At 39.8% G+C, this 18,231-nt stretch overlaps 2 protein-coding genes and 1 pseudogene across 2 annotated transcripts in view; 1 reads left to right on the top strand and 2 right to left on the bottom strand.

Moving 5' to 3' along the window:
• Nucleotides 1-18,231, bottom strand: part of KIAA1244 (KIAA1244 ortholog) — a 152,505-nt gene that overhangs the window by 96,774 nt on the left and 37,500 nt on the right. The window contains exon 4 of the mRNA XM_008573513.1: nucleotides 16,374-16,505. Within this exon, the coding sequence (XP_008571735.1) occupies nucleotides 16,374-16,505 (132 nt within the window). The remainder of the gene's footprint in view (nucleotides 1-16,373; nucleotides 16,506-18,231) is intronic.
• Nucleotides 358-1,143, bottom strand: LOC103591001 (annotated as a pseudogene).
• Nucleotides 5,563-9,146, top strand: PBOV1 (prostate and breast cancer overexpressed 1). The gene is given in 4 exon segments (XM_008575295.1): nucleotides 5,563-5,659; nucleotides 6,105-6,180; nucleotides 8,946-9,007; nucleotides 9,010-9,146. Coding segments are annotated over 4 exon segments (372 nt in total).

Consider the following 18,231-nt stretch of genomic DNA (forward strand, 5'->3'; position numbering starts at 1 on the left):
TTTGGTTTTTTTTTTTTTTTTTTTTTTTTTTTGTCTTTTTGTCTTTTTCCGTGTCCGGCAACGGATCGCAACCCTCAGTGTTGCCCCCGTACCGGACCGGGTACCGGCAATGGGACTGCAACCCTCGGCGTTGCCCCCGCGCCTCGCTCAGCCAGTGAGCGGGAACCGGTCTGTATGTGGGATCCGAACCCTCGGGCGGGAGCGCCGCCGCGCCTCCCAAGCGGCGCACTTATCCAGTGCGCCACCAGGCCGGCCCGAGTTGTTTGTTTTTTAAGCCATATGCTGGGGCAGGGGGTGGGAAGGTGTGAGAGTGGCTGCTGGAGGTGCTGGTGGCCTGTGGAAGTCACTTGGTTCATCTGGGCTCTCAGTTTTTATTTTTATTTTTTTATTGTGAAATGAAAAAAATTGTATATTTGGAATTAGCCATCTGGACTCAAGTTTAGATGATCCCAATTTTATTGGCAACATCCAAAACATCATAATCAGGAGCCAGTCAAACATATGCCTTCTTCTATCCATCAAACTTGATCAGGGTGTTGACCTTGGCCACATCAATGTCACAGAGTTTCTTCACAGCCTGTTTGATCTGGTGCTTCTTGGTCTTGACATCCGCAACGAACACAAGTGTGTTGTTGTCTTCTGTCTCCTTCATGGCAGACTCAGTGGTCGGGGGGAACTTGATGCTGGCACAGTGGTCATGCTTGTTTCTCCTGGGGGTGTTCTTCTGAGGATATTTGAGTTGCCTCCGGAGCCACAGTGTCTTGGGCTGCCGGAAGCTGGGTTATGTGTGGATCTTTTTTTTTTTTTGTGGCTTTGGATGCCCTCCAGCACTGCCTTCTTGGCCTTCAAAACCTTTGCTTTGGCTTTGGCTTTGGCAGGGGCAGGAGCTTCCTTCTTTGCCTTCAGCACCATCTTGTGAAAGGGGTGATCTCTCAGTTTTTAAAGCACTGACAAGAAAGACTGGCGACTGGCAACACTCTACAATCTGAAAACAATGATGGCAAATATTTGTCTGAACTGGTTAATTATTAATGTTACTTACAGAACTGACAATTGGCTTTCTGCCTTCCACTGTTCTGAGCATTCATACAATGTATACAAAAAGAGGTTTAGAAAGTAGTGTTCAGAAACCAACCCAGTTTTCCATGAGCAAGAGCTGCTTTTCAGCAGTGGTGGCTGGAGCAGATGGGAGCCGCGCCTGCGGTGAGTCTTCGAGAGGCCACCAAGTCGACAGTATTCAAAAGTCTCAGGGGAACGCAGGAAGCTGGACTCCCTGTACCACAGGGAAGCCCAAGCAAACGAAGAGGGAATCCTCCCAGCAACAGTCCAACAACTGGAAACTGAGGATCCCTGCACATGGCCCCCCAGCCAATGTCGACTGTTGAAAAGATTTTTTGAAGAAACACTTTCCATACCTAATGACTGGCCACCAATATTCGAAGACTCACTGAGCGAAAAAACAAAAAACAGCAGAAAATAATGAAAGGAAAGTGAAGCAGGTTAATGAAGCCAGCTCCTTAAGCTCATGCAGTTTGTTGTATGGAAAGTATGGCAGGTTCTCCTTACGGGGCTGATGGTCTCCGTGCCCCTTGGGACTCACAAGATGTACAAAGGGCATGGTGTCTAGCCAGGATGATGCACTAGCAATGATTATAAAAAATTATAAATGGAGAAACTATTAATGTTCCCAGTGCCTAGCAAGCATTAATTCACTAGATTAAAATACAGACTGGGTGTAGGAAATTTAGGGTAACAACAAATTAATTTAAAGCATCTGACTTCCACAAATAGCTTAGATTAACATTCTGAACAGGTTAGCCCCAAGGAAAACATGAACACCTAAAAATTGAGGGCAATTTCATTAAAAATATATGCTTCACAGAGTCATTAAAGCTTACTGACTAAATTACCACTAACAGCAGGAACTTGCAATCTAGCTGGCCGGCACTGCCTCTGTAAACGAGCTAAGAGGGAAACAGGGAAAATGCCTCCAATGAAAAGGGAAAAATCATTACAATGGCTAATAAAGTCTCAAGTCATGAAAACAAAATGAAACAAAACAAACTCCCCCCCCCCAATAATTGAATAGTTATTATGTGCAAGAAGCAACCCCTCAATTTAAAATATGTATGGAAACCCAGAGGTTAAAAAAAAAAAGATTAGCTTTAGACTGGAAAGGAGAAGGTGTAGCTGATTTATTGCAAGGATCTAGAAAGGGATGATCTAGAAAGCGTGATCACACTAGGAATGGAGAAGGACGATTGTGGACAGATAATGATGACAAGTATAAGATCACAGGTGTACTCTCCAGAATGGGAACATCCTGGATTAATCCTCTCCCAAGGGCATGTCATGGTCATGATCGAGGTTTCTCTGTCAGGCACACAGTGACCTTCAACTGTGACCATGACAGAGCGGGGTCTGTGACGTCAGGGCCACAGGTGTTCTAATAACACGACCATGGCATGTGCTTCAATGTTTAATTTCTGTGTGACTTAGTCTATGTCCTCTAGCCCCTTATCTTTAAAATTCTCATCCCACTTCACAAGGATATTTAGAGGAACAGATAAATTAAGTGAATGTTTTTTTAATAAATAGTGCATATGGTGCATGTCCCTAGGCTGTTTTCTCATAGACGTTAAACAAGTCTCATTTGATGTAGCTCACGTAGGCTATTCCAACAGAAATGACTAGGTTCATTTTAAGTAAAGAGTAATTAGAAAAATCAGATAACCCATACTGAAAGGCATAAATCTTTTTTTTTTTTAAAGATGATGAGTAAAGGGATCTTAACGCTTGACTTGGTGTTGTCAGCACCACGCTCTCCCAAGTGAGCCACGGGCTGGCCCTAAAAGGCATAACTCTTTTGGAGTTGGCACTCTACTGTTTATCTCTGCCCCAAGTTCCCATCATTCTAACCCAGCTCCACTTTCTTCCTTATGTTCCCCCCTTTTAGGCCCCTATTCAAGTCGTTATTCAGTAAAGTTCTAATTGCTGTGGGAACAAATATACAGAAAGCACAATCACTGACATCAAAAAAACTGACCATCTATTGGAAAAATGAATGCCTGTGCAGCTGTGCTTCAGGGCCAGCTGTGATGAGTGCCACTGCAACGGGGAGGTACATGATGACTGTGGAGGCAGAAGACACAGTAACTTTGGAGAAGACAGACTTTGCAGATGAGATGACACATGAAGAAAGCACTGATGCAGAAGAGAAAAGGCAGGGAAAGATGTATCAAGCGAAGGAAATGTGATGAGCAAAGGCATGAAAGTGTGAAAGTGGAGGCCAGAGATGATGCTAGAGAGGTTGGTTGGAACCTTATTACATGTCACTTTAAATGCTTTATGTTAAGGTTTTGCACATACTATCTTAGGGCTGATCACGCCAATAAATCATGCCTAAAATTAGATGTACCAGGGCAAATTGGAAGTCAGAGAGATAAAGCAGACACTTAATAAGATGTAGATGAAATTAAAAACAGATGCTAGTTATTCCAGTGGCAATGACTGGGGTGCCTTTGGAGAAGGGATGCAGGGAATTCCCAAAGAGGAAGGCAATGGTCACCCACATTTGAAACGTGGGTATCATCCTCCTACCACTGTTCTCCCCACCTACATCTACTGTTCCAGTCAGTCTAGCTGAAATCTCCCATATCCCCCATTCACATATATTTTACAAAGCTTTATATTAGATGTCAATAAAGAAACATACTTTAGAGAACAAAGATTTACCTTGTTCGAAATGCATAATACAAAACACTAATGCTACAGATGTAACTTAATCACAGAATGGGCAGAAAATTCAAAAGGCTTACTCCTATAACATTTATTTGGCGCAGTTTAGATATACTACTTAAATCTGTGTGCCCTTGCCATACACGACCTCTCCCCACCTCCTGTCAGATTTAGAAGTTTCTTAGTAGTAAGGTCTACCTTTTTTGATGCCACCATGTTTACGTCACCCTGTGGGCCCTGGGAGGAGCAGTGAGTCCTGGCCCATGCTTGATCCCTCCTATCGACTGCCCACATGAATGATCAGCTTCACAGAGTTTCGGTGGGGCTGTGCTTCTACACGCCTAGTCATTATTGTAAACTGTGTAGACAATGTAGTAAGACAGCCCTGATGGTACAGAAGGAAACTGTCCTGGGAATCTGTGTCAGATCCAGGTGGTATGATTGGCGAATGAATAACAGTTTTTGCATCCACGTAAGGAAATAATACTGGAGTTTCAGATGACCTGATTAGGACAATTATAATTTGGTAAGCCCCATTCAGGATGTCCAGCAATCTGACAGGACCTCACTCTGGACAGGAAGAAAACCATCTCTACAAACCAGAGAATATCTCCCACAAGACTCATGGAATATTTCCTACCTGACGTTCCCTGCTATGCTCTGTTGAGAACCTGCAAGTATCTCTTGCACTCACCATCATAAATGGTAACTTGTATAAGATTTATGAGTTATTCTGTCAAGGTTCCACAGGAGCCCTCTGCAGGGCCATTTCCTGCAGATTCGGGAGTGAAGAACTGGTTCCTGAAGTTACTGGGTAGCAAATGCATGTCTACTTTACATCTACCTGTGTGCTGCGTTATTCAGTCTTCCATTCATCCATTCAACGAATGTTTACCGAGGTGTTATTAGGGCTCACACTTGTGCTAGGTGTTCGGTGTACTGTAGTGAGCAAAAAGACACAATCCCTGATCTTGCAGAGCCAAGATGTAGTATGAAGATGGTCATGAAACAAGGGATTACAATAAATGATGATGAACATCCTGACTGGGAAATGCACAGTACTCTGGAAAGACGTATCAGAGTCTCACGCATAATACACTAGTTGTAATGCTGTATTTATCCCTTCATAGAACTCTAAATTTAATGTGTTTTAAAACATATGAGGGTACTTCAAAAAGTGTGTGGAAATATTTGTATTATCTTTTAATTTTATTTTTAAATGAACTTTTTGAAATACCCCCATATAATTAATAAATTAAACCCAGGACAGAAGACAAGACTATCATCAAAAAGTAAGCAGATTTTGGAGAGTCAATCTACCCCTAAGTCACACAGAGGGCACGAGGGCATATTACACGAATAACGAATTCTTTTCTTCTTTCTTAAACTATCAAAATTATCTTAATTTACATACAAGTGCTTCTTGGGGTGATGGTTTCATTTTTCAAAATACCAGATGCTATTCATCACCAAACCAAACAAAATAAACTCCTAAAGCTCAAGAAAGTAACTAAAAATTTGAGTACAGCCCCAGAAGGCCTTCCGTTTGTCTTTCCTCGCACATGGAGAAGGACAGACTATCTTGAAATCCTCAATGCCAGGTACATTTCACACCCCAGCCCTGGCTCTGGCAGAGATTTTAGTTTTGTGTCTTAACACACATTTCCTTCTGGCCTCATGCATATTGGCTTGAAACTTCATAAAATTAAAAATCATTGCATAATTCCTTCTCTTTAGAAACATTCCAGTTCTTTTTTTACTCTGTCAAATTCGGCAACAACATGGACAGAAAATTCAGTGATGAGGGGAATACTGAGACACCAAATGCCGTTCTACTGGGTGCAGGGCGTGTGGGACTTCAGCATGGGCAGCCTCACGGAGTGTGAATTGCCGAAAGTGTACCTCGACCATGACGTAGAAAGTGATGCTTTCCCTCACGGTCCATGCACGAACAACGAAAACAGACAGTGAAATGGCAGAATGCGTATCTTTAGAGTGAGGGAGGGAAAACGTCAAAAAGTAAACATACAGAATTTCAGAGGACAGTTCCTTATTTAAATTTGAAAGGTGGATGCCAAAGATAAACATTTTCTCCTTATTTCAATCAAAGTTTCTCAAACTCAGCACTACTGACGTTTTTGGGTCAAATAACTCTTTGTGGGGGGATTGTCCTATGCATTGTAGGATATTTAATGCAGCATCCCTGGCTTCTACTCAATAGATGGCAGTGGCACCCCCTTATCCCCCCACCAGCTGTGACAACCAAAAATGTCTCCAGACATTACCAAATGTCTCCTGGGGGACAAAATTGTCCCAGTTGAAAACCACTGTTTTAGGTCTTTGACCCACATGCCTTGTGGATGCAGCTGAGAACCTCTGCAACATTAAACTGCTTCTAAAAGGCTCAGAGCTAGAGTCCAGGAGTTCCAGAGGGATTCTGGGGTGAGCCTTGGTCATTCACTTTGCTTCAGAGATCTTGGATTGCCGGTAAAAACAGGGAGTTGAACTACATACATCCTTAATCTTTATTTTGGCGCTAAGAAATGCACCAAATTATTTCATCTCATGAAACTTCTACCACTAATGGCAGGTAGTTAGACAAATCACTTTCTGTCTCAACTTGCCCAAATTCCAGCAAACAGCTATTCTGAGAGATTTTTAAGTTGACAGAAGACTTTGCTAGGGTTCTTGAGTACCAAGTTTGGAAAACATTTCAAATTACTCATTGGTTTATAGTCATATCCCAGGTACTTTTCTGGCCTTTATTTATTTGCCACTTATAATAAGTTATTGATATTCATCAGATATGCCCTCAGCACTTAATTCAAGGAAATACTATACCAGCGATATTTGTGGAAAAAATATGTAAGTATTAATTATAATGAACTTAGCTAATTCACTTCAACAAATAAACAAACCATTCTTACTCCTATTTTCTTCTCCCTCTAAACTCTCTCCTTGGCAAACTCTCATAATTGTTATCCCTAACTAGGTAATGAATCTATTTCTAGCACCAACATTTCTCCCAAGTTTCAATCCCTTATTTCACTTCTAAACATCACAAACAAATACAAGCAATTTCATGAAAATCATATCAACCTCACTAAATCTCTAATATGGTAAACAGCTAAAGACACTCTCTAAAATTCTTAATTGTGCAACCATTAAAACTGTACTTAAAGGAATATATATATATATATATATATATATATATATATAGCCATGTGGAAAATGCTTATGATTTAAAGTTCAGTGAAAAGCAAGAAATAAAAGCCCATATACAGAATGCATGTAATTGTAAACACATAAATAGATACGATTAAAAATGAGTACACAAAAATCAGTTCTGATGATGGGATTTACCATGAACTTTTTCTCTTTTGAAATGCCCGTAATATTAAACTACTTGTATATAGTTCCTTAAATTAGTCTTTTAAAATATTCTAATTCTTTGAGATCTAAAAATATGAACTCAATATCTCTCTCCTATGTTAGTCCCTTAAGGCCCATCATTCAACTAGTAACTCTGGCTGCAAGACCTGCAGTCAATCTTGGATTTTCCCTTTCCTGTCTACTCACTGCCTGCACCACTGCCAGTCACCAGCTGCTCCCGGTTCTCTCTGCAAATCAGCTCAGTACACTCGGCCACACTCTCCCACATTCAGCTGCAGGAGTCCCTTCCTACGGCCACCAATTTGGCTTAAGTCCTAGGACCTCGTGCTTAGGCTCTTACAATAAGCAATTTCACAGTGTCTCCGACTTGGTTCTGCTGATTCCCAGAGCTTCCTGCAAAGCCTCCTCCCTCCCGCTACCCTCAGTGTCTAACACCGGGCTCTGGACGTGTCACTTTCCTGCCGACTCTGGCCAGGCCCTCTGGAATCTTCTTCAACCTCTCTTCCAAGCTCATCGTCTACTTTCCCTTACTAATCTCGGTTCACATCCCATGATTTTCCATCTCCAGGCTTTTCTTCTCTACCAAGTATGCCCTCCCTTCCAACATAATTATCTGAATCCTACCCACCTGTCAAAATCCAACTCAAATAGTACTCCCTCTCTGAAATGGTGATCTGCCCAGATGAACGTGGTCTCCTTGTGAATGTTCCCATTGAATTTTTCTTTCAATAAAAAATACTCAGCTACCTTGGATTATGGGAATTGTGTGCCTTATCTCTTTCTTACTAGATTATAAACCCTTGTCTTCGAAAATTTTGCTTTTAATCTTATATAGTTTTATATACTGATAGCAACAAAAATATATTCACTGAACAAATCAATGAAAATAAAGTCTAAAAAACAACCAATTAAAAAGTTCAATGAATTATTTTTTTCTGTTTAACATGTAGCAAGCTTATTTTGACTGAATCTCACAGCTGGATTTTTAAGAAATCAAATGTCACTGACATGCTCCAAATAACTCCTTCCTTTTCTCTTTCCTTCTCTGACTCTCCACAAAACAGGAGCCTCATCTCAGATAGTCACTGTCCATATAAACATGGGGCTTTTGATAGTTTTACAGTCCATGCTTACAGACATAATCAAGCCACTCAAGATAAAATAGAGTTTTTAAAGGGCTAGAGCCAGTTAGATTCTATTATGTGAAATGTTTCACAATTATAAAGCTCTTGTAGAATATCCAAATCATGTGAATTCTGCCTGGTAAGACAAAACAGAAACATCAGCTCAGCTAATGTGTGGGGTGTTTTTTGTGGGCTGTGGAATTGTGGCTAATGGTTAAAACCCTAAGTATATCTAGATAGATAACTTATACAGAATAATTTACAAAATTCTTCTTTTAAGCTAGAGAGCTATAATTCGAAAGTAGTAAATATGAGGTCCCTCTTTAGGAATCAGAAATACATATGAGGACACACACACTCTTCCATTACAACGGAAGAAAATTACCCTGTTTTAGGCTGCATAGAGGAGGACTATAGATGAAAAAAGAGATTAGAAGAAGAAATGCATAAAGCAATCATATTTCTAATGTTCTGGTTCATAATTTGAGTTCAAAGGTACTCATTTTATCATTATACTATACATACAAGTTTCCTTTTCGAATAACTCTTGTATTCTTTTTTAATAACTGGAACAGAAACGAAAGCTAACACTGAACCTTAGTGTAGTTCTAAGTACTTCTTTTATTTTAAATCATTTAAGACTCACTACAACCCCAGGAGGTATGCATCAACATTATTCACATTTTGCAGAAAATTGAGGCACAGATAAAGTAACTTTCCAAGGTCACCAGGCATTTTACCTCCAGAAGCTAGCACTTACCACTCTGCTACCAAATATTTTGAAAAGAAGAAAAAGTAACAAGTCTAAAGACAACAGAGTCCATTGATTATTTCACTGGACAGTCACATCATGCCATTTTTCCACTCTTGAGGACACACCAGGCCGCTTAAAGGTTCCTCAATGAATACCCATCCACTGTACGAGATTTCTATTCTCTCTTTATGTTTCATTATTTTCCAGAAGCCACATTACTCACATTGACCTCGCAGTTAACTCAAACCCTTAGGTCAGTAAAGCTTTCTTCTCCACCTACTCAAAACTACACATCCAAAGACCAGATCAACTCCTGGCCCTGCTATTACAAAGCCTTTCTAGAAAAATATAAGTGGTTGATAAAGCAATTCTGCTACCAATGACTCTGTAAGTCTAGACAAACAACGGAAGCATGCTAACTTCAATTTACTTATAAAAAGAATTTGATGAGTAGGTTATTTCAGTTCTAAAATACAAATCCATAATGATCTTCTCATTTCTGAACTCACTCAGATTATGATCTATTATCAACATTTAGTTTCTCTTGTTTGTTGTTTATCCTGGTGGGCCACTGAAAACTGCCACGTGTTTCCTTTTCCTCTCCATTAGTCAATAAGTAAATTAATAAGCAATTAGAAAGTCGTGTGCCAGATGCTCTGCTAGGCACCAAAGGGATAAAAACAATACTTACAGTATATTATCAGTTTTCACTTACTAACTAGTGAAATTTTCCACTTATGCCTGCGTCAAGAGTTTAGGAATTACTAGTTAGAGAGATAACATGCAGTTTCCCCACACAGGCCATTGCAGAAAATCCACTGGGCCTTATCCAACCTCATATATCACTGAATGCATCATCTTTTCCCTCTGAGAAGAGTGCAGTAAAACATGAGCAGGAGACGGCAGAGGGGATGATGTGTCAGCTACCTTTGGCTGGAGGAAATGCCAGACTATGATTCTCATGTGAAAAGTGACGTGGTGGGCTGCCAGTTATCTCTCAACACTATTCCTTTCCTTTTCAAGAACAGAACTCTGAATACATGGCTACCCAAGATAAAGACTACACTTCCCAGGCTTAACTACAACTGGGTATTGCCATGTGACCAAGTTCTGGCCAATGGCATGTACGCAGACACATCCTCCCTCTCCTCTCCTGCTGGTTGGTTGGAATGTGGACGTGTTGATGGGAATGGGGAGCCATTGTAGACCGCGACGGGGGGAAACAATATCCAAAAGTGAGGGTCCCTGATTATGTGGTTCAACAAATACAGGCCTAAGTTTGTGTGAAAGAAAAATAAAATTCTGCCTTGTTTTAGCTGAAATGAATCCTAATACAGCAATCTTTCATCCCTCTCTCCAACCCTATCCTTCCTTGCCTATCTGATTCTTACTTACATGTTAGATCTTTTTCCCTTTAAAGGTCACTTCTTCAGAACAGCCTTCTCTGTCCTCCTTTTCATCTGCTCTCCATCAGGCTTTACTATAAATACTCTTCTAGTCCCTAGATTATTCTGTCATTGTATTTATCATAGTTTATGTGTATTTATGCATTTCATTGATTTCTGTCTCCATCACTAGACTCCAAACAGACAAAGATTGTGTTTTTGTTTGGTTTTGGTTTTGTTTCTTCCTCACAGGATCTTCTGTGCCCAGTACAGTGCCTGGTGCACAGGAAGCAATCAAATATTTGCTGAATAAATAACTGAAAAAAATCAGAGGATCTCCACTCCTCTATGAATTCTAGAACTTCCATAGTAAGTACTGAGGGCCTCTACAATTATACTTGCTTAACTAAGCTCAAGGGGGGAAGCTTTAAATCATGTGGTAGAGTGGTTCTCAAATGTATTTTAGTGGCATGGCACTTGGAAATGGTGGTGCTTTAAAAAAAGAAATTTCTACATAATATGAAAATCTCTTTATCTCAAAAATAATGCATAAACTATTTGAAGTAAAATCATGTCTCTAAGTTTTCAATGTTTGCTCCTTACTTTTTCATCACATGCCTAAAGCAGTTATACCAAAGGGTAAAGAAACATGGGAGAAAAACAGTAATATTTATATCAATGTGTGTGCAAAGTAGAAAAGATTATCATCACTCAATCTTAGCAGCAGGAAGAGGGTAGGCTATTTCAGAATCATTTACTTAGCAGAATCACATATTTTAGACACTTCCCTGCATTAACTGCACACATAATATGTACGTAAGCATGTTAAATCAACCTCCAACAATGGTACATTCAGGAATTACATATTTTTAATCATCACTGGATTTTTCCTTAATGCTAGAAATTGCTGCAACATTTCTAAAGTGTTTCATTGGCTTTAAGCTAAAAAGGGATTTCTCCTTGTTATAAAAAGGCAAGACAAATTAGCCATTTTACCCTCAAACTTTGCTAATGATCATTCTTTCCACAAGGAACTCTAGAAGACCAAATGCCAAGTTAAGAACATCAAAATTAATCATTTAGACAAATTTCCCAAATAGGAGACTCTTCCATTAAAACATTATTGAGAAGGGATTTAAAAGTGGTCCTTCCATTTGGCCTGTTTCTTACTCCCAGACCAAGATGCTGACTGCAGTCTTGATAAATATTTTTTTTTCTGATATATAATTTAAAAGCACACTCCCCTCCACTTTGTAATACCAGAGTTCTACGTGGACATCCTGAAGCTTGAGACCATCAGCCACACAGATAGAAAACTCTCTGTCCATGATTCACTCACCTTTGTATTGTCTGTGGACATTTGCTAGGCTTTTGTTAGATAAAAATACTTCAACAGTAAATGGCATTCTCTTTCCCTTTCCCCAATTCTCCTCTCTCTCTCTCTCTCTCTCTCTCTCTCTCTCTCTCTCACACACACACACACACACACACACACACACACACACACACACACACACACACACACACACACACACACACACACACACACACCAGAGCCATTACCTAATTTGGTGGGAAAGACTATTCGATTCTTCATGTTTGAATCTAGCTCACAGAACTAGTCAGAGAATAACATTATTATGGGAGGACACAGAAAACACACAGACTCTGAACCACTCCTAGCTCTGCCCCCACTAACATGTGACTGAACTTTTCAGTTTGATCATCTATTCAAGGAAAACAGTAATGACTACCAGCTACGGATCTCTCAGGATAGACTTACCAAGCAAGACAGCCCACTGTTTGAGAGCACAGGGTTTAGCCTCAGGCTGAATTATGACTCACATACTGGCCCTGTCATTTTACTAGCTGTGTGATCTTAGTATAAACGTAAAGTGCTTACCAGAGTGTCTGATGCATAATAAATGTTATTAATAATTAGCCCCTGTCATTTTTCCTTTGAAAATTGTAAAGCGCTCCACCAATATTCACTTTTACTATCTAAAGATGCACATAAAATAAGACATCCAATAATAGAACACTCATCAAATGCCTTCTCAGTGTCCAGTATCAGATCCTTCTTTATCGTCAAGGCCAGATGCCCTCCCCTGATAGGATGCCCACATCTGTCACATGTTTACGCAGGGAGAAGACCAGCCATAATTCCTTTCAGGCTTTGAAGACTCAGCCAGCTGCATCAATTAATAACCTCACTAAAGGTTATCTATCAGAAAGAAAGGGGGAAACGTCATAATTACTTCAGTCAGAGACGTCATTGGTTACGTACGTGGCGCCTATAAAGCCCACATGGCATTTATGGACATGGCACACAGCATGGGAAAATGTTACCAAAGGAGACAAATATTTAACCTAAATATTAAATAGCTCCCTACAATCTACTAATCCTTTCAAAGCTAATCTATCTTCAGAGAAACCTTCTTTCTGATTCTCTACAGTTCTGACACTTTATTTGCTCAAGCTATAAAATTTTTATTTGGATTCCTTGGCCATTTCAATAAATCGAAGTTGCCTTTTCTCCCCCTTCTGTTAAATAGTAAAACCATGTAGAATAGTTCCTAGACCAAGTGATTTAACCTCATTCCTACTTGTCAGAAGCAAGCATCATTGATTTTTTTTTAATTTTTAACCCTCTGATTGAAAGTCTAGGGCCTTCTTTCTAAAGGAGAACACTACCATTGGAATCTTGGGTTTCATTATTAGCAAGTTTCTATTTAATGCTGGAGAAATCTCTGAAAGAGAAAACCATATTATTTTCTTTTCAGGAATTTAATACAATTGCTACATACTCCTAAGAGTGTGACCCAGTTCAATTTCTCATGTTTATAAACACTGGCAGACAGCAATATGTGAATAAAATGCATGACAGCATTTTCAAAAATAACACCTAGGATTTGTTATAAAAATGTACTGTGCCGTGCTTGGACAGACATAAATAAAAACTGCATGGTGTGGCTTTATCCCTTCTGAATACTACATCCAGATCAACATTTGAAAATACTGTATCTCATTTTAAAAGATTTTTCTGTAACCTACAAAATGCATAAAAATGGCTGGAGAATTTTTACAGAAAATATCTGGTTTAAATAATTTATCATGAAAATAAATTACGTAGAAGCACCAAGACTAAATTAACAAAATCTTTCATATGTAATGAGAATCCGATCTTCCCTCTAAGGACACATCCAATTCTTTCTCTGTTTTAATAAACATAGTTTTAGCGGGAATAGGTAGTAAAAGCATTTTAATGTAGTAATGATATTAGCAAAACAAGGATTTATTTAAGAGTTTTTACTTGGGTCATTACAAGTATTATAGAATTACAAGATAAAGGGGTGTGAACTTCTGGAGATTACTAAGAAGTTGGTATAGAAATTCCTCATGCATAGAGAATAAAGATAAAACTTATTGCTCTAAGCCAGAAATTGTATAATTTGGATTAACTTTTACATCTAAATGAGCATTTTAAATCTCAGAAATAGAAAATGATCATGGAGCCTTCACTTGGGACTTACCACAGTCAGACGACCATCTTCGAAGTTTTATTTGATGCTAATAATATCACCCAAAGTATAATTATCTTGTCATCATTTTTCTAGCAGCTCGACTAAAAATGTCCAAAATGAAAGTATACTTAGCTTAAGGCTAGATCTGTTGTGAATTGAAATATTTTTCCCAATTCCAGTATTTATATAGTTAAAAATAATAGCATGTAGCAAAGGCCCTTATTTTATAAAGCATTTTGGAGGGCCGGCCTGGTGGCACACTGCTATAGTGCACCGCTTGGGAAGTGCGGCGGCGCTCCCGTTGAGGGTTCGGATCCCACATACAGACCGGTTCCCGCTCACTGGCTGAGCGAGGCGCGGGAGCAACACCGAGGGCTGCGATCCCGTTGCCGGTCCTGGTCTGGTACGGGGGCGACACTGAGGGTTGTGATCCGTTGCCGGACACGGAAAAAGACAAAAAAAAAAAAAAAAAAAAAAAATGACACCCCAAATTTTTTTTTTTTTTTTTTCTCACAATGTCTGATTTTCCTCACAGACTTTAACTAAAAGTACCATGGTCTATTACAGTGTCATTAAAAAGCACATTAAGATAGACTTTCCACAATTTCTGGTAGAGTTAACATGTGTCACCTCCTGTCTCAGCAAGGCTAGCAGAGGGCATTGCTGGGCTGGAATTAGCAAGTACAAGTTTTCAAAACAGGTGTTACTGTTGACATTAAATGTTCTGCTTCTCCACTCCACCTAGAATAGGTATTTTCTCATTTCAATTTTTAATACAAATTTCTGTATTCCACAAATAAAACTATTCCTGGGAGAATTTCCAGAGTAATATGTAATCTATGTGGTGTGTCTTGCGGTATGAACCAAAGCTCACCCTCCAGTATTTGGAAACCTAACAACAGAAGAAAGACTCAACAGACTAGACTTGGAAGTCACAGAAGTGATTAGTGTGGCAGCTGGCCTTGCCTCTCTTTCAAGAGTGTCACAGAGGGAGTGGGGAAGGAAAGCAAATCTAGAGGTGGCTACTCTGTGGCTCCTATTACTGCAAAGCTGCCAAGCTTACATCGAAGGATAGGGTAAAACTGTACATTCCGGAATCAAGGAGAGTAAAGATGAGTGAGATTTTAAAGATCAGCTGGCTTGGAGGTACTCAATGTTTACTGTGTCTAGGAATCACTTGGGACACTGGTGAAAACTTCGTACTTCCAGACCCATCTGCTGAGACTCTGATTCAGCAGCACTGGGTAGCAGTGGTAGTAGTTGTAATTAATACATAACACTTCTAAAGCACTTGCTTTATGCCAGATACTGTGATAAGTTCTTTACTAATGTCACCTTATTTAATCCTCAAAACAATCCTATTGGGTAGGTACTACTGTTTCCCTCATTTTACAGATGAGGAAATCAAGGCACAGAGTGGTTAAGAAATTGTTCAAGGACACCCTGTTAGGAAGTGAAGTAATGGGAATTCAAACCCAGGCAGGCTGGCTTCAGAGTCTGGGCTCTCAATCACTACCCTAAACAACCCACCAACAGGGTTAGGGTGAGGCCCAGGGTATTAAGAAAATGTCATAACTGAAGTCAATCTTCTCTTTTCTGAATGGAGAAACTGAAACCCAGAGAAGTGAAGTCTCTTATCCAAGACAGAAATCTTTCAATGCATTTCCAGGAAAAAAAAAAAAAAAATCAATCATTATATGACACCAACTATTCTTGAATATCCCTGTACACATGTTCCCCCAGGGAGGAAAAGGACAGATATCATCATTAAAAGCTGTCTTGTTGGCTCCTGCTGTATTACTGTGACCAAGGTGTTGTCTGGGGCAGAGATTTCCATCCTTTTCTGCCCAACTCGCCATTCACTCATAGAACATGACACATGCCAGTGAGCATAAGGAACTCCCAATCATGGTGCTTCTCAAAAGAAAGAGAGAAATGCCATCCCTAAAAGGGAGGTGGTAACTGGAATGAGGGAGAAAGGGTTCACATAATTGGAGGAAGAAAAAAAGATGTGACTCTAATATGCTCCCAAGGATGGTCCTCCTCCCCTAAACTGACCATTCTAAAATCTCAGCCTATATCAAAACATCGTTAGGTCTTTGCTTTGTTTTAACATACACAGGCAGGCAGAATACTCAGAATGATTGATCTGCTCTACACTGGAACCACTCACATACACTCTCTTAAAAGGTGATACATTTCCTAATGACAATTGATATGCAGGATCAGGCCAAAAATCGTACTGATTTATTGAAACTGTAACTTTTTGCCACTAAACAATTAAGGTAATTTGGGGGTACTGTCAGCAAGGGTAATAACCATCTATTCCAAATGAAAGATGGCCACAACATGGAGGCATGACCACAGTGCAGAGGCATTTTCAAGATAACAAGTGCTGGGGGTCAGAATGTCTTCCTGTCCCAATGACACACACTGGTGGCCACGTCACACCAACCTTCATCACTTCCACCTGCAGGTCTTCATTAAGCAAAGGCGTCACTTTCACGGCATTCAGGATCTGATTGAGCAGCTGCTTCTCATCAGAGTCTGTTTCCATGGATACAAACCTTTCTTCTGACAGAAGCTTCTGTAAAGAGGCACAAGGCAGTGATCACAGACAGGCTGTCCCCTGCTGCCTTATTCTGTTGTATCTTATTACGTATTGATCATTTTTCTTACTCGGGAGGCACATAGCTGGAGGCCATTAGGAAAGAACTCAGGCTATGTGCCATTAAAAGAAAAGTGCATCCAACCATGGGTAAACAATTTTTGGCAAAGACCTTTTCCTGATATTAGATAATTCATTCCAAATTTCATCAAGCAAAATTCTAATAGAGGATGTCTGTGCCCAGGAGAATCCAGCCCTGCACAGGAGTCACACACAGGCATACCCTTCCTGAAGGTAGCTCTGTCACAGGAAAGTAGAAGGTCTTGTTGACAAGTTCATTTTTCAGATATTACCTTTTCACTTCCTAATGTGAGCAGTCATTTGTCCAGGGATTATCCATAAATCTCAATATACATCCCCATCAGAAAATGAATCTCACAAAAACCTGAACAAGAAGATAGTCACTTTCATGAGGACTCCCAAAAGTCTACCTCCCAAGATAACCCTTTACTATTTCAGCACAACTTTTATTTTTTTGCAAAATTCTTCCTCAGATTGTATCAAAACCCATCTGCCTACAACTTCTACTCCATCATCATTCCCTGCAGCCACCTGGATCAAGCTTCTAAAATATCTGAAGTCAGCTATCAAGTCCACTCAAATCTTTTCTTTTCCATACGAAACCTCCTCAGGCTCCTTCAAATGTTCTCTGCACAGGAAGGTTTCACTTGTGCTCTCCTGCTTAGAATGTGGCCTCCAGAGTGAACGTAACACCTCAAGGGTGGTCTGACATTAAAGGTGATGTGTAATTCAGATCACATGCACAGATCAAATGACCTTAGCCATAGTCACAGCATATTCTCTGCTGACTCACCCTGAAACCCCTAATTCTCATTCACAAGGGCTGCAATTAAGCTTTTCTACCACTTTCCATCCTGGTGCAGTTCATTTTTGAGACCCCAGTATAGGACTTTATATTTGTCCCTGTTTAATGTGCTCTTTTACAGTGTGGCTTAGAGTTGCAGCCTGTGAAGAACTTTGGGAATTCTGATTCAACCAGTGTGATGACTCCCTCTTTTACCTTTATGCCACTGTGGATCTGGAACACAAGTATTTCAAACCTTCTTACTTAAGACCCCCTGACATTTTGCCTGTATTCTCTCAAAAGGAATTTTTTTCAGAATCATATGATATACCCAGGGCAGCTCAGAGTTAAAGTTTAGGTACAAAGCTGTTTTTACTTAAAGTGATAAAGACTGGCAAGTCCTAAAATTGTGCCGAAAGTTAACAGAGGCAGCAGGGGATGGTAAAAGGAAGACTCACAGCCCACCAAGTCATTGACACTAACATGATTTGTTAAGCCCTTGACAACATGGTACTGCAACTTAGAATGTTCTAGGGTTCATAAGGAGAGAAAGTAAATGGAAAATCTATATGATACTGGAGAAAAAGAAATAAGAGTGGCAGGTCAGAACAAACTCTCATTCATTTTTAGGGCTGGCCTGGTTGCCTTGGAAAAAAGCAAAAGGTTGACAATATTTAAAAATTTCAATTGCTGTTGCATATTAAAATATACATTATCTAATTCCAATCCACTGGGGAAAAAGAGGCTTTCTCACCCTTTCATATGTATTAACTCTTAAAAGGTATCGGGGACCTCTCTGAACTTTAAAAGCTACAAAAGTCCCCACTGACACGACAAGAC

The sequence above is a fragment of the Galeopterus variegatus genome, unplaced genomic scaffold (assembly GCF_000696425.1).
Source record: "Galeopterus variegatus unplaced genomic scaffold, G_variegatus-3.0.2 Scaffold4, whole genome shotgun sequence".
NCBI classification, from domain to species: domain Eukaryota; kingdom Metazoa; phylum Chordata; class Mammalia; order Dermoptera; family Cynocephalidae; genus Galeopterus; species Galeopterus variegatus.